Raw genomic sequence first — 16,943 nt, forward strand, 5'->3', positions numbered from 1 at the left:
GTGGGCCCTGAAAGAGGAGAACACCTTACACTGTCCCTGCCCTTTCTCACAGGCGTGAAATTCTTGGTGGTGGTCAGATTTTGTCACCTGCACCACTGCCTTTTGGTTGGGTACTGTCTCTGTTAGCAGGAAACTTCCCCTATCTTCTCTTGGAGCGGGAAGGTCAAGTTACAAACACAGGAGAGTGCTCCTGCAAGGATGTTTAATTAAACTATTTGCAGAATAACTAATAAGGCAGCAAAGGAACACTGTCCCTTGAGAACCTGCTGTTCATTTCTCTCTCTTTGTCCTGGTATCTGTGGGGAGAAGAGTTTCAAGTGTGATTTGTCTCTCTCTTTCCAGGGTTTCAGGGGACTTGCTGAGAGGACTCGAGGGTTTTCTGGCTTTTGGATGCCATACAGACAACTTGTCTTACGTACTTGTAGCTGAATGGACTTTGAGGTGTCTCTCTCTAAAGTCTGCACACTCATCGCTTGTTTAGTAGCTCTCCCAGTACATTTGTATTTGGCATTACTAGTTGAGCCTGTGTGATTCATTTGTTTGGCCAGGAAATACTTGAAAAGTAGTACAACAAAGCAGCTTGGCCTCCTGCTGTGGTCCACTGCTTCTACCCGGCGACTGACAGACAATATGGAAGGAGAGAGGGGAGACTAGTGCTAAAGATCTTGTTTGTCTAAATCATCCTTTGCCATTTTTCCTCCTTTCTTTTGGGATCATATTAAGTGGTTTGGATGCTTTCTGAGTACAGAAAACAAGGTTGTTTGGCATTGTCTGATCATAGTTCTGCCACTTCTTTGCTTTAGGTTTTAGGCTGAGTTAGTTTTGTTACTGAGTAAGCTTGGGGGGGAGAAGGAAAAAAAGATGACAGAAAAGCATTACCTTTTCTATACTCATGCTCTGTCTCACAGTCTTGAAATTGTTCCTTGTACTGAAATCAAGGCAAGCTTCAGTAAATTATCTGTGAAGGACCAGAGAGAGATGCGGAGCACAAAATGTACTTTCTGCTTTTATATAAAGTAAGCTTTCTCTTAGCTTTCCACTGCCTAGCTGCCTTCGGTGGTATCGTATAGTAGTTTCACTTCTGCGTAGCTTCCGAGTGGCTAAATTTAAAGTTTCTGGAGTTGTCCTTGCATCAACCAGCAGTTAGGGATTTCTCCCACTTCATTTCATTAACAGGCTTCCAATGCAACAGCCTGTATCAGTGCAATAGACTCGCACTCAACGATTCCACGAGTTAAGAAAAAAATGTGGGGTCCCAAATTTGTCATGTTCTATGGGAGCCGCACTTCTAAGGATGTGAGCTTGGCACTTTCTGAAAATCAGGCCTATTTGTAGTGTCATTAGTTGAGTACAAAAAGCTTACCTTTTTTGGGTGCCTAATATTTGTTTCTGGAAATTTTCCCTACCAGGACAAACATTAAAAAGTTGGGCAATACAAAAGTTAGTCTACTAGCTGTGTCTGTTCTATTGCTCATGCTAAACATACTTAATTTTTTGGAAATACGGTGTTTGAATTTCCTGGTCTGTATGTACAGATTTGCAATCTCTTGTTGCTTTAATTCGTGGAAGGGTGTGGCATGGGTTTTCCTGTCTTATTTTGTTTTTAATTCCTTTTGCCCAGGTTAAAGTTTCTGGCAAGGCATGTTTGTAAAGTAACGATTGAGTTTATTTGTAGTTGTTTGTTTCAGTAATGGCAAATACTTTGGAATAATTCTTGCTGTAATTAGTTTTGCATAAGTGTTTTTATGGTTTATGACTGTTTCCCGTGAAGTGGAAGATTGAAACATAAGACTGCATCATTTCGCTTCTTGTGTCGTTGCTGGAACGTGTAGTTTGGATGAATTAGCTTTGCTTATGTTGTTTGGAGAACTTTTCAAAACTATTCCTGGTCTGATATGACATGAATGTACAGTGTCTCGTAGCTCAACTAGATGCTCTGGGGGGAAACAAACATTAGTTTGCTTTAAGACTTTCTTTGAGCAAGATCATGAGACATGCCTCATGAACAGACCTTTCCAATACTACTTCCATTCAGTGTCGCTGCCAGACTCTTCCACTTAGTAATGGCAGTTCTCTTTGTCCTTTTTCAAACTAAACTTAGTGAAAATTTTTCAAATTTTTCCATTTACAGTAACTGTAAATTAACCTAAAGTTGGTGGAGAAATATGTGAAGTCTTACAAAGTTGGGGAGGGACAGAGGCTGTAGTGATCCAAGTAGAGAACTTATACTCTGCAGTAACGTGGTGATTTTATCCATAGAATAAAGAATAATTTTTAAATGAGAAAATATATTAATTGCTAGTCTTTAATAGACTAGGACAAAAACTCATTTTAAGTACACGAGTATTTAAATCTCTGATATGAGCTGTGGAGAAGGAGCAGTTAGGTTTATTTTCAGTATTTTTTTTCAAAACTCTTTGCTTGGAGAGGAATGTGGACTTGGATTTTTTTTTTTTTTTTTTTTTTTTTTTAAAGGAAGCTTGTTAAAAATGAAGTTTCTTCCCAGCATAAAGAAGTTTTGGCAATTTGCTAAGAAAAGTATTTTTAAAGTCTAAGTTTGTCTTTCAAAATTATCTTTTGTTTCCACTTCAAAGGAAATCTGAGCACACAGAAAAATCCTGAATTTTCCCTGTGGGAATAGCACTTTTGTAGTCCATAAAATTCTCACTTTCACACTATACATCATTGACCTTGGAAAGACAGAATCTGGACTGAGATACAGCAATGTACAGATGCCATCCAAGCTAAAGAGCTGGTGAATTCCCAAGAGAGGAGGAAACCCATTAAGTTGACTTGCATGAAAGGAGCCAAGCAGCTGACAAAGTGGTTTGTGTTTAACATAAATAAATAAAAACAATGAGGAGTCTTCAAAAAGAAATCATGAGACAGGCAGACAAAGAAGGCCTGTTTCTCTGAAGGTTCCTGTTGGGTGCTGGGTTAGGGAGGACCCAGCCAGCTCCAGCTTTGGCAGGCGGGTCCCGTGGCTGGTTCAGATATCACTGAAGTCATTTGGGGCTTTTCAATTGAGTCAGTTAAATTTTGTTATGGGGGGCTCTAGTTCCCAGCCAGCAGCCTAGGTTGGAAATGTGTTCTCTGGCCAGGTGAGCAGCATAAACAAGTTGCAATATTTTGCATTTGTAGCCATGGTGATCATGAACTATTCCAGTTCTGCAAGACCTCATGTAGAAAAGGTTTCAGCAGAAACTTCAGGGCTGTTAGTTCTCTGCAGTAGAGTATTTAATTTCCAGCTGACGGTGTAACCTACATGGTATGGCTCTCTCTGTGGCATTTCATCCCCTATTTTATCAAATAAATCACGTGATGAACATCATTGCTTGTATAACAACAGCCCTGAAACTTTTATTGTTATAGAAAACTCAATTTATTTTCCCTGACCCCCAGTTCCTGGTAAGGCTCTGTTGTCCAGGACTGATCTGGCAGTGCAGCTTCACAACTCCTATGGCCAAGAATTCATCATTCCTAGACTGGCTCTGCCTTTGAATTGGGAGCAGCTGGTGTAAAAGCCACAACTATAGCACTCTTATGCTCTGCTCCCCCCCCCCCCCAAAACTTCTTAGGTGAACTTTGAAGACACTGAGTGGTTTACAGCACTTTGAAAGAGCTGAGATCTTCCTTTTTCCTTTGGCAGCACACCAGGGCTGCTGCTTAGACACAGCTGGGCAAGGAACACTTTGCTGCCCTCCCCCCCTCTCAACGCACACTCCCCAGACTGCAGGATGGTCTCTGGGCTGGACCATTTGCTGGCACAGTTTAGAGTTATTTCAAAGTGAAGGTCAGATTTGGTATCTGCATCTGAGGAGTTTTACCTAAAAAGCTGGCTCTTGTTTGACTGAGCAGTTAAAACACTTGCATCAGGTTCGTGTTAAGTTGTCCTGGAGGCATGCAAATCATTTCCTAAGAATATGCTCTTCAAAGCAGAAACCATTTTATGGTTGGCTTCATAGCAGGAATGCGGCACCTCAGGTTTGCTGAGTTACTCTCGAAGTGGAGCTACTGCTGTCCTTGGTGATCTCGGGCCTATGCCTCCATGCTTAAAGAGCACTGGCAAATAGCGCTGCCTCCCAGCCCCATCCTAAAGCGTTCTCCGGAAACTCTTAGTGTTACTGCTCATCTTCATAATGTGCTTTCTATCCTGACTTGATTTACAAATGAATAATTGTCCTCTTAATTTTCTGTCTCCCACAACAGGGAAAAATTTGTTAGTCACATTGGGGTATAACTTTTATATCCATTCAAATCAACCACAGACATGCAACGAAATAAGCTGAACATGACAGCATCCCCTATACGGGAGCTTTGATGCGTGGTATAAGCTGAATGCTTATGTTTTTATGTGCCTTTATACTGCAAGTATACATTGTGTCATCTTCTGTTGTGTGCAGTGAACAGATCTTCACAGAATTATGTATCATATCAGCTGTCTTTGTTTTTAGTGATGTTCATAATTATGGCAGCAGCTATCCCTTATTATTTGTAATTACAGATCGAAGATCTGTCAGATGAAGTTTTTTCCTTGCGTCATGCAAAGTATGAAGAAAGAGAGAGAGCAAGGTGGTCGCTGTGGGAGCAGAGCCGCTGGCCCAGAAGGAATAGCAGGCAGGTGTACTGATTTCTCTAAGAGCATTCCCATTGAAACACTGCAGTTGTCTGTGTCAGTGCAGCAGTTTCAGAAACGCTGCCACAGAGAACTTCTTTGAAAATGAGGGCAAGCCTCATTAATTAGCTTGCCTGGGACGGTACGAGATATGTTTGTTTTTGTAGCTGAAAAGGGAAAGTTATGCAATGCTGAAGCATGTATGCCAGGTGATCCAATTTTCTATAACTATATTAGCGATCCAGTATTAGTGACTAAAAAAAAATTTATTCCTGTACTGAATGCCTCGTAGTGTTAGCTTGTGCCCCTCCCCGTTATTATGACTTTAGCCACTGAATGTAATAACGAGCCCTTCTTCACTTACCTGACTTAGCTGAAAGAACAAGTCAGCTTTCACCTCACATTTAGAATGCATTTCAGTATTTTATATCAAGTTCAAATTTGCATTAAAGACTAGGTCAAAACAGTTATTTTGTTGCAAAAAATTCTTATGACTGCTTATGAGAGTGAGGGTACCTACCATACACAGCCAGGGGAGTCTGCGTGCACTGTTGGGGCGATCCAGAGTGGAGGTGAGGAGGGGCGCCCGAGGACCTGCTCTTCCTTCTCGAGTTGCATTGGCACAGTCTCATCCTTGAGAAAAGGGCTGCCAGTGCGGTCGGGACTCTGCAGGCTCCCATGAGAGATGCTGTGTTCCCGTAAGTGGGAACAGCCCACAGCTCACTGACCTCTGCTGTCCAAAATTACAGTTCTGGGGGAGCGTGCGGAGCAAGGCACAGGAGTAGGACAAACCACTGGCTGGTCTGCAGTCAGAACGGGACTGTTCCAGCCCTATTTTATCCTGTTAGATCCTCCACAGAGCACTCTTTGCTTTGGCTTGGTACCATGAGGTTATTGAGCACCTTGTGTTTTCATGTGCTCTTCTATGTTAAATAAGTAGAATGTAGGTAGCACATATAGAGCAATATTTTGAGAAGAAAAGCTAAACTGTTCCCAGTTTGTGAAAGGGCAGGGAGTAGGTCTTAAGCCTCTCTTTGCTCCTATGCTAGATCTTACAGCAAAAACGCCGATGGACGACACAGCCAAGATTCAATGCAGAAAGACCACCACGGCAGCTCCTACGCCTCATTGCATTGTGCTCCTGAACCTGTTCCTGACCTGACGTCTGAAGCCCACAGTTCTGTTTGTTCAGGGATTGCACAACTCTGCGGGGAGAGCCAGGAAGCAAAGGTAGGTGCTTTTAGTAGCTTCCGGGTTTGGTCAGGTCTTCAGTGACCACTGGATCATAACCTAAAACAAAGAACTTCAATGTATCCACCTCTCTCCTTGCTCAGAATCTCAGGCTGTCGCCCTAGTTTATGTGGACTGAACATAGCGCTCCTGTTTAGAACTAGATTGATATCCCTTATGAATGAAGTCCAAGATTTGTCAACAGGTAAAATTTTCATTGCTCAGTAAACATGGCACATGTTTTAGAGGCGAGTATGGCAGGCCTGGATTCAGGGATACTGAATCTTTCCCAGGGATGTTGGCAGGGGTTCCAGATAGTCTTAATTGTTATGAGAACAGGTGTCCTAGTGGTCTGGCACCATGGAAAAAGAGAGCATTCCCCCTTCCTGTACTGTGCCTGTTCAATTGCAGCTCTGTTATTAGCTCAAAACTGTATGAAGCCAGCTTACATGGACAGCTGGTGCCTAGCAGTGTCATATTCTTTTATCTGAAGAGCCCTGCAAACATTGTAAAGAATGATACTCATTTGTTTTTTGATAGCAGATCATTCTGCACATAGCAAATCAGTCAAGACTCAACTGAAATCCCTTTCCCCCCCTTTCTCTTTATCAAACCCCACTCCTACCCTTCTGATTCCTTTCAGTCTGGGCTGTGGGAACTTCGAGTTTTTCCACTAAAAGATGAAGAGGTAGAAGTTTTACTGTGCCAAGATCAAATAACGAATCAGACTGAAATGTCAAGTGGAGCTTTCCCCAGCGACTCTCTCTGTACTTCTTGTACACCCACTGGTTTGCCAGACAAGGGCCATCTACCAAAAAAACAATCTACAGAAGAGCCAGAAGACTGCGAAAATGTTTGCCTGGGAATCAACAATACGAGAAAACAAAGGTGACAGGGAATAATGTGGTTCGTTAAGAAAGCCAATTAAGATGGAGAAAAGTGTAAGGTAAAATCTCTCTTGTTCGCACAATGTATGACAGCACAATTCAAAACCTGTATGTTAGCCGCACATAATATATTTTCTTTCTTGCTTTGTAACAGGCAGGATAAATCCCAAAGACAACACTTTCTTCTTCCTGAACCCCAAGAGAAAGTAATTATTTCAAGCTGGAAGTCTAATATTCCCAATGTCGGGAGTGGGCGCACATAAATTGCTGGCACCATTCACTGCTTTCTGTTGTCATATTGCCACATTTGTTAATAATCATCCTTTTTTTGTTTTGCTTGTTTTCAAATGCCTTTCTGGTTCTAGTGGATTCTGGTACAGCAGGATATGCTATCTACCTTAAACAACTTCAACTGAACACAGAAAAACTACTTGAAAAGATAGTGAGAAGGGACAATTTCTGATTATTTTCTTGTGTGGCATGAACTTGTGTCAAAACTCTGCCTCTCTTTAAATGCATGTGTATAATCCATGCATAAGATAGGGATAGGTAAGAATCATAAGTTTGAAAGCAGGAGTTCTGGAAGTCTTGAATCTAGCTTAAAATGTGTTACTCAGCTCTCAGTAGTGCCAGGGCATGTTTCATATAGATGTCCTCAAGCAATAAGATAGAAATAGTCCACTGTATTTCAATAGTTGATATATCTGCTTCTCCAAAGTAGTGTTTCTGGTTGTCATGTGGGTATAGAGAAACAGAAGGAAAGAGGAGTCAAGTCAAAGCAGTGATGCAGCTCTTTTTGAAGACTTTTTGAGACTCATAACAGTTTGCTTTAATATGTTAAAGACACAAAGTCTTGTTCAAATTTCTGTACAGTGCCTTCTAAGAGTCTCGTAAGTATGCCAACATTTGGTGACTAGCTGAAAAGGAAAAGATTATTGATGTCTAGAAGACCAATAAAGAAAAAAGCCCCAAAGCTTTCCATTGTGAGTTGAGATAGACTTTTAATTTCCCAGCCAGTTCACAGTGAGGAAACAAAAGCAAGTTGTTTAAACTTGCATTTAAATAGCATAGTTTGCAATGCCTCTGCAATCTCAAGAGATACTAACAAAGATTAAGCATTGAATGTAAGTATAATGAGTCAATGGGAAGTTTTTCTGTGGAGGACAGTTGAAGGCAATTTTATAGGAGTCTCTGTTTTTGTGCAAAATTTTCTTCCACTTGAAATATCTGAACTGAATGGCACTGGACAGATGACCCAGTTTTAGTGTCAATTCCTTTTTTTTTTTCCTCCTCTTTTTTTTTTTTGTCAAAATGACAGGAAATATACACTGGACATCTGAAAACAGTTCAGTAAAGTTTCAACACTACAACCTATTGCTACATTGTAGTTTATTGCACATTCTGATTATTTTTTTAAACACTTTTTTAACACTGGTTTGTCTTAAACTTGAATCTTGCCTCAATGTCTGATACAATAATCTTTGATGCAAGGTTGTTTTTTTTTAATTAAAAGTTATTTCTATATATGGTGTATATAGTCTGAATTTGATGGCCTTTTGAAAGATGTGAAGAAATAGCAGTAATACTTCCTCTTGGCACAGAGACGTGCTTGGCCCTGAGAATGGCTTTGCAAACACACCAAAGGGGCAGTGCCACTAAGCTTTGCTGTCACACCAAAGTTGCACTGGTGCATCATAATGATTCATTCAGTAGCTAGTGGGCTCTCAGGCTAAGGTCCCCCCCACCCCGCATCTGAGCACAGAGGTGTTTCCCATTTCTCTCTTCCTGCATGTGTGTCTGCTGTTGGGAAATGGTTTCTGAAAGCTAAAGTGCCTCAAGTGCTTTGCAGGTCTTCCATACCTTTATCCATTCATTAGGAAGTCTGATCCAACCAGCTCTTGCACAGCTTTGGTTTAAGGTCAGGGCTTTCTGCCCTGGCTGATCCCTGGGGCAGTGTGAGATGTTTCTGCAATTTAGAGCTGGAACAAAGTAAACCAGCCAGCTGGATGCCTTAGCTGTTGTCTTGAAGGTGTAGCCAGGAAATGGAAATGCAGTCCAGTATTTTATAGTAAGGGGAGAGTGTTTCTCTAGATGGGAAAAAAAAAGTGTTAAAATGAGGCAGCAAAAAGATTGAGAAAGGAGAAGGACCAAGTTTGGTCACTGGAAAGCAGTTCCTGCGTTGCTGTTCAGTTCCCAGCTGTGCTGTCCTGTAGAATCACTGTGTTGCCTTTGGGTCACTCCCCAGTGTGCTGGGCTAAAGCAGCTGCTTGTTACCTCGCCAGCTGCAGGGGTCACTACAAGTGGTTACTGGTATGAGCAAGGGAAAGCACATTTTCTTTGTGCCTGCTTTAGGTGCTTTTGCTTAGCCCGCGGGTCAAACAGATAGTGCCTCACAACACAGCAATTAAAAGGCTTGGCAAAGAAAGACTGGGCAGCCAGGAGACTGAAAAAAAAGTCTCTGTAAATGAACAAATTATAAAAATGTTTATTTGGTCATACCCACCCCCTCCACTGTAGGAAATCTTTTCTCTAACATTTGCCTCTCAGCTGGCTAGACTTGCAACAGCAAACTGTGACTGCCTTCACAGAAAGAGCTGCCTGCGCAATTGTGAAACTAGAGAACGCTACGCCAAGCATTTCTGCTACCTGAAGCCTCCGCCTAGGAGCTGCTCTCAAAATGTCACTGGTGTGCAGGTTGCTACCATCAGGTGAGAGGCACATGTAAGTGGGGAGGGGAGAGGCTCGGGGGGTGACAAAGAATGGGCCGCACTTACTTGTTTTTCTCATGGTGACTGCGTACTTCCCGCAGCCTTTCATCTAAGCAGGGGCAGCACGTGGGGGACGCTGCCTGCATGCGCACTAGGTAATGCAGTCAAATGAGATGCTTTCTGGGAAGCCCTTGGCTATGCTACTCACCCGCAGCACACCTAACCTCGTGCAGCCTTCTTGCAGCAGTCCTTGCTCCAGCCGCCGTGAGGTACAGTATTTTTCCGTAGCACTGTTTCACTACTGGGACAAGTTTAGAAAACTTGCTTAACAGAACTTGGTCACAGGACATCCCCTTCCTTTCATCTTCTTTCCATGTGCTGCCTGCATCTGCACTTGGTAATAGTACTCTAGTATACAGCCTGCAGCCCATCTCTGTTAAGAGCTGGGATCTCACCTCCAGTCGCTTTGGTGTTTTGCATTAATCTTAGAGTCATGGGAAGGCTGATGGTGGGAACAGGCTGAGAGCTCAGTTAGGCTCATGCTTGAGGCTGTAAAATGTGCAAGAAACTCCTGCTTGTTTTTCCTTTTCAAAATTTTAAACAACAAAAAAAGCTGTTTGTCTTTTAGCTGTTAAGCTATAAAAACAGTTGTCAGTGCTGCTTGTAATGTTGTGGCCAAAGGTATTACAAAGGCTGGCTGTGAAATTATGCAGCAAGGCCCCCACACATGAAACTTGGGTGTTGCAGCCTTACAAAGAAAGCTACTACTTCCCTTGTGCTTGGTTTACCATTTTCAATCAAGAATTTTTTAAGGCCGCTTATGTTCTGCTCCCTGCTGCTATGAGGGTTTAAACACTTGCTTCATCTCTCCATGCAGGACCTTAATGGAATGTAAGTACAAATACAGAATTCTAAGCCCTATTAACATTAAGCTCTGCATGTGTCTGCTGCAGTCTTTTTATATTGCTCCGGTATGTGCTGTATGCCACCATATGGATGGAGCATACAGCCAGCTGCAGCCTTACTCGAAGACGAGAGTTTCTTTTACCCTGCTCTCCAGTGCAGAGTGCCACTGCACTGTCGGTCTGCCCTGGGCCTGGGTAGCCCGTGTGACTTCACTGACTCTGCATCACCCATGGTCTGGTCTCTCCCCTGTTGCTGAAAGTTTACTTTTAGCATTTCAACACCTAAGAGCTCTGGGGCTGAGTTTGATCCTGTGGGTGCCATGCAAGCAGCTCATTTAGCTGTCATGTTAGTGTTCAGCTCAAGTCCTACAGCTGCGATGCTTCCTCTGTGCAGTTAGGTTACTGAGTGTAGGAGGACAGGCTTAAACAGAGGCTAATATATTACTTCAGGTACTGTATCAAGGCACGAAACTGGACAATTCTAAAGAAAGAAAAGAACAAATATCGTCACTTCCATGTATGCTTCATCTCTGGGGTCACTAATAGCTTTAACCTCAACCTCAGGTGTAATGATAAAAGGGACTCAGTGCTGGTAGACAACTGTTCAGACCCAACTGGATGGGATCAGATAGAAGAAGCAACTGGGTAATTTTCCTCTGTAATGTAACTAACTTCTATCTCCCGCAATGCTCCTAATCTAAGAGTCAACAGAAGGGCAGTGCAAACTACCAGATTTAAAACAATGGCAAAGAAGTGAGTAAACACTTTGAAAGAAAACATGCTCTACGGTTCCTTGCTCAGAACAAAGCATAGTGCATGCAAGTAACTGTCAAAAACTTTTTTTTCCCCAAAACAAAAAGACAACAGAAATGGTTTGATTATCCTTTCACATTAGCTTGAGGTCAACTGCAGGAGGCAAGAATACTGCCACTGTTATCCTCCTGCTTTCAGTAGCATGAAAAGCCACATTTCTGAGTTACGAACTACCTTTTGCATAGCTGTGTTTCGTGACTGCTTAGCCTGCATTTTAAATAAAAGCAACTAGACTGTTTCTATATGCACAATATGTTAGACTCTAAACAGCTTGTTCTAGAACCAGGAATAGCTGCTTTAACACATCTAAAAGCCATTTGAACTGTTACCTTTCTTAGCCAAGCTTTTTTTTCCACAGCTTTTTTCTGAAAGATGCCTTCAGTGTGGTAGGTCCAGATGACTCCATTTTTCTTTTGCTACTTCTCAAATGGGGGTGAAAGTGGAAATAGGAAGCAAAGACATTTGTTCACCTAAACCACAATTAACCACACAGGAAAAAGAAGTTGTTTAGCCATTGCAGAGAGGCTTTTCTAGATTGTCTGAACTAGTCCTACTCTTTCTACCTAAGATGCCTGTGACCCACACCGTACTGCAGCTGTCTCTTTCCACAGACCAAGCACTTAGCGTTCCTGCTTTGTCTTACTGCCAGCTTACGGCCATGGCTCCGGCCGGCCTGTTAGGACACCTCACAGTTCCTGAGTGTAGTGGGAGGGGGTGCATCCACTCTAGTACTGCCTCAGCATTTGGTAGGTGACATATGCTGCTTTGCTCTAAGGGCAACAGATCTGTTTGGGGCCTTATTGAAATGGACTGGAAATTGTTTTTTTGTTTTTGTTTTTGTTTTTGTTTTTTTTTAGCTTTCTGGCCTGTTGCCACTGAGCAGCAGATTGTTTGCAACCCTTCTATAATTACAACTTTTAGATGAAAAAGATACCAAGCAGAATACTATAAAATATTAAAGGAGTCAGCAATACTAACTAGGGCTACAGGAAGCAGATCTATCTGAAATACCCTACTGAGGTCATCTTCTGGTGGGTTTCAACTCTCCCCCTTTAACTTGCCTGAACAGGACACACTAGAAAATTATGGCAAACAAATGGAAGGTATGAGAACCTAAAATTAAAATTAAACTTCTTTACAGTTGAAGAACCATCGCCACACAGGGACATAACGTATTTCAACCTGCACACACTGAAATCACTTGAGCAGATAGATAACATTCCAGTCTGCCACTCTCTTGAGCTCTTACTCCGTGATCAAGTACTAAGTAAAGAGGCTGTGGGTCAAGATAAAGCACATCAACTGTCTGTAGGTTTTTAAAGCAACAGTCTTCCATGGAATCCCACCACTTCCACAATTTCAGTTAGAGCTGTCTCAACTGGTTATGTGTAGGGTAAATGAGAAATCATTACCCAGTTTGTGACCTGGCTGAAGGTTGAGCTGTGAGACTTAAGGTAGGTCAAGTACTAAACAGCCTACGGTCTATGCAGTAAAAACAAAATGGAAATATTTCTATGGTGCATTGGGCTTTTTAGTCCCATCAAGCTGCACTTTTCCTGACTCCACTACCAAAACCACTCATTTTTGACAGTCCGCTAGAAGAGACTTACCACACCAAGAGAAGTGTTTAATTCAACCATTGGAAAAGTTTGGTAGGAATGCACAGATCAAATGACAAAATACAGACAGCAGAAGGCAGTTTCATTAGAGTCTTCCACAAGAGATTGCGTGTTGTGATGCTACACTCTTCTAGCAAGCGAAAACTGACTGAATTTTAGTTCATTCCAGTCAGCATTACAGGTTGTACTACCAAATTAGCCTCCACAGAATCAAGACAGGTTCAAACCACTGCATTTCCAACCCTGAAAAACAGCCAGAATGTTTTTCACTGCTGCTTTCTGCATTGCAGCAAAGGAATGATTCTTCTGTTCAGCAGCAACAAGTTTCCATAATTAACATTCATCCAGCTCTCCCTTACGCATGAGAAACAAAGGTTCTCCTGCATGCACAGAGCCTTCTTGAACACTGCTTGAGTAGGTCTCATCGATCCAGGCACCGCTTTTGAGCAGCTTCTGAACACACATTCCTTAGAAGATTGATCACAGATCTTGGATCTGCGCTCTTCATAATAGCACTGCCAGACACAATCATATTTGCACCTGCCTGGAAGACATTAAACAACCCACTCAGTAACACGCAACAGATGCATTTCTTAAGAGTTTCTTGCTGTAAAATGAGGTAGTGAACTCCAGATTGGAGATCAAACTAGCACAACTTTGGGGACATAGGTGTCATGCCTCTAACTACATCAGCCAATCAATTTTGGAAAAGACTGCTCTTCCCCAAATCTTGAATTTCTTCCTTGTTGCTCCCATTTAATGTATCAATTAGAACCTGGGCATACAGGAAACAAACAACTTCTCTAGCTTAGGTGAGGGTTCAGCAGCCACTATTAAAGTCACAAGATTGTACCTTAGACCTGAAGTGGATTTTGATACTAAGTCTGCTTTACTGCTCCCTCTAAAAACAAACAGACTGCAAGACCTCCAAAAATTTATTTTCTAAGAGAAGAGTGAGTCTTTTAACATGCTATTTGAGACTGCCATTCTCTTTCAGCCTCTTACCTCTGCACATTTATGGATGGTGTCAGGCCCCACTCCACCATCTACTTCAATATCAAGCGAGGGAAACTGTGTCCTCAGCCACTGAACCTACAAAACAGTATAATAAAGCTTAGCATTAAGATCTTGTACTGAGCTGCTACAGCAACATGTAGCTTCTTACACTGAGGTGAGGTTTTGTTCACTTCACCACTACACTCTATACTATTCCTTAGCTTTAAGTTCAATAAATAAGAACAGGGGAAATGAGCTTACCTTTGGCATCATGTCTTCCATAAATTTCTGCCCTCCAAATCCAGGTTCTACTGTCATCACCAAAGCCATATCTATCTGATTGGCCCAGGGTGCCAACTGTTCAACTGTAGTTCCAGGTTTGATAGCCAATCCAACCTACAGAAGAGGAAAGACAACTCCAAGTGTACCTTCTAAAATACAGTCAGGTTGACTTCAGCTGGTGATGAACTCGTAAGAACTAAATTAGCTATCTATCTGTAGGAGCAACTGCAGTAAAAACACGCCTTTAAAGAAAGAGTTTTGATTTTTTTTTTTTTTTAACTGTAACTAAAGACCATGGACAAAAAGTGTTAGGACTGCAGGTGCCAATCTGTAATTTCCAGGAACTAAAGCTATTCTTTTTTTTTTCATTACCAGATACAAAGAGTGAGTTAGTCGGTTAAGCTAAATACAGTGTGTTACTGCAGCCCCACAATCCCTCACCTTCATCCCATTTTCCCGAATGTCTTTTATCAATGCCCCCGGATTGTCGGTAGCTTCTAGATGGAAGGTGTATTGGTTTGCACCTGCGACAGCCATTGGCTTCACCCACTGCTCTGGCTTGGCAACCATCATATGCATATCTGGAAGAGCGGAGCAGAGCAGAAGACGACAGTAAGCAAGCGAGGTAACGCTGGGGAGCTGCAGCACTAACCTGCAGCAGGTCTCCTATGCGCTATTGGCTTCTCTACAGCTCCTACCAGCAGGGCGGTGAGCGTGCAGCTGCGCTTTCCGGTGGGCAGAGATTGTGAAACACACTTTTATAACTCTACGAGCGCAGCAAAAGCGCGAGCTGTTGCTCCACCTAAGAGCAGCTGGCTTCATCTCGAGCCGCCTTCAAGCAGGACGCAGCAGGCCCAGCCACGACCACCCCTGCGCCCGAGCCCCCAGCCGCCCGCCGCCGCCCCCGCCGCGGCCTTACCGAAGAAGGGCTCCTGGCCCAGCTGCTTGCGCAGGCTCTCCACGACGGGGTGGCCGAAGGTGATGTTCGGGACGAAGTGTCTTCCGGGCCCAAGAGAGAAAGCCGCCCCCGCGCACACGGTTACACACGGTTACACGCGGCGGCGGGACGGGACGGGGCCGCTCGCTCGCTCGCTGCGGCCCGGCCCGGCCCGGGCGCCCCCCGCCCCCGCCCCAGCTCCCGCCCGCCCCGGTGCCGCGCCGTTACCCGTCCATTACATCCAGGTGGAGGTAGTCGGCCCCGCAGTCCAGCATGCGGCTGCACTCGGCGCCCAGCGCCGCCAGGTCGCTGTTGAGGATGGACGGCCCGATCCGGCACCCCGACGCCATCGCTGCCGCCGCCGCCGCGCGCATGCGCCGCCGCCGCCGCCGCGCGGCCTGCCGGGACGCGGCTCCGCCCCGCCCCGCCGCCGCGGCCGTTGGGGCCGTTGCCCCCGCCGCGGCCGGAGCGCGGGCACGTTGAAGCGGGCCGGGGGCTGCCGCTCCCGGGGTTGTTTTTAAGGGTTTGTCACGTTCCCGAAGAGCGCCCCCCCCTTCTCCAGTTGTGCATCGGTCACAGCACACGAAGCGCACGTTTGCAACGCGGAAAAAACGATGAAGTTGGGACTTGTACGCAGTTCCCCATCAGCTGGATTTGCCGTCACGGCCGAGGGGCTTCGCCGCCCCGCTCGGCCCTGCGAGCGCGCCTCCCTGTCACCAGGAGCCGTGGCACCCGCCGCTCCCCGAGCCCGTGCCGCGGCCCGGCCGGGGCGGTTTGGCCCCCCACTGCACGCCCTCTCCCTGCTCTGCCCCGAACGCTGCCCTTGCCGTTGGCACGGGCTCTCAAACAGGGCGTTTGTGCACAACCGCCCACGCGAGGCCCCACGGAGCTCGGGGGGCGGGGGGGGGGGGAGCGAGCAGAGCCGACTGAAAAGCTGCCCTTGGCTTTAGGGCCTAAGCTTAAGAGAGCATATGCTCTTGACAGATCCTGTTGCTGAAGTTCCCAGCAAGTTGAAAATCACCCGCAAGCCTACTTTGTTATCCCCTGAAACAGTTCTCCCTCAAAAATCTAGGCAATAGTAGTATTTAACAACGTCCCACAACGTTCTTGGCGCATGTTTGTGCACATAAATACACATAGGCAACGGGCAGGGTTAAGGGCACGTAACGGGACAAATGTTCCCAGCGACGGGCCACAACCACACTGCTCCCTTTGTACGAGGCTGATGTGGGACAGCAGGTGTTGGGCGAGCGAGGCACATATTAAAAGCTGATGGATAAGTTTTAACAAATGTTGTCTGTATCCCAGAACAAAACAGTCTCGAATAGCAGGATATCAAAGCCTTTTAAAAAGGGAGACCAATACAGTGTTGTGCAACAGGCTTAAACACAGCACTCTGTCCTTTTGCTGTCAAGCTCTGCTGTATTTAGTCCTTGGGACAACGTGGGCGTTAGCATAAAGTGCCGAGGCAATGGGACCGACTGCAACAACAACGAGACTTGTACAACCCAGACATTTGTTGAACATGACATGCACTTAAGGCCTCTAACACTCATTAAGCAGCATCATTTTTTTCCACAGCAGAAATACACCAGTTTTGTTATAGAGATACTGGAGAAAGCACAGAACCAGCTAAAGTACATGTGTATGCACCTCATTAGTACAGTATTAAGTGCAACCAATATGAAAATAAAATACACAAGAAAACAGACTGACTGGTCTGCCTGTCTGTTCAATCTCTTAACAATCATCTAACAAAATTAAAGCCATCCACTGGGCCACCTGAATAATAAAACTAAATTACAGATTACATCATTTATAAGCTGCATTGATTTCTAGCAGGATAGACTTTAAAAAGAGGCATTTTAGTCCTTGTTATGGCTTACTACTGTGGATTCACCTGTGACAGTGGGAAACCTTAATGGAAACATTTGTTACATACACTGAATTC

General features: G+C 44.3%; 2 protein-coding genes across 7 annotated transcripts in view; one reads left to right on the plus strand and one right to left on the minus strand.

The window, feature by feature from the left end:
* KANSL1L (KAT8 regulatory NSL complex subunit 1 like) overlaps positions 1–8,256 on the plus strand; it is a 61,782-nt gene extending 53,526 nt beyond the window's left edge. For 4 of the 6 annotated variants that reach the window (XM_013952230.2, XM_067298737.1, XM_013952231.2 and 1 more), the window contains 4 exons: positions 4,505–4,617; positions 5,665–5,845; positions 6,489–6,791; positions 6,887–8,256. In XM_013952230.2, the coding sequence (XP_013807684.2) occupies positions 4,505–4,617; positions 5,665–5,845; positions 6,489–6,737 (543 nt within the window). In that variant the 3' untranslated portion in view covers positions 6,738–6,791; positions 6,887–8,256. Of the gene's footprint in view, positions 1–4,504; positions 4,622–5,664; positions 5,846–5,949; positions 6,043–6,488; positions 6,792–6,886 lie in introns of those variants that run through there. The other 2 variants (XM_013952232.2, XM_067298738.1) reach the window with 2 other exon arrangements.
* Positions 8,257–12,764: 4,508 nt separating this feature from the next.
* On the minus strand, positions 12,765–15,356 carry RPE (ribulose-5-phosphate-3-epimerase). The gene is made up of 6 exons (XM_067298741.1): positions 15,221–15,356; positions 14,975–15,054; positions 14,497–14,636; positions 14,035–14,169; positions 13,783–13,869; positions 12,765–13,321 (listed from the first exon to the last, which is right to left on the minus strand). The coding sequence occupies exons 1-6, from the start codon at positions 15,340–15,342 to the stop codon at positions 13,199–13,201; spliced, it is 687 nt and encodes a 228-aa protein (XP_067154842.1). The 5' UTR covers positions 15,343–15,356; the 3' UTR covers positions 12,765–13,198.
* Between the last annotated feature and the right edge of the window lie 1,587 nt (positions 15,357–16,943).

Source organism: Apteryx mantelli, chromosome 6, assembly GCF_036417845.1.
Source record: "Apteryx mantelli isolate bAptMan1 chromosome 6, bAptMan1.hap1, whole genome shotgun sequence".
Lineage (NCBI taxonomy): Eukaryota > Metazoa > Chordata > Aves > Apterygiformes > Apterygidae > Apteryx > Apteryx mantelli.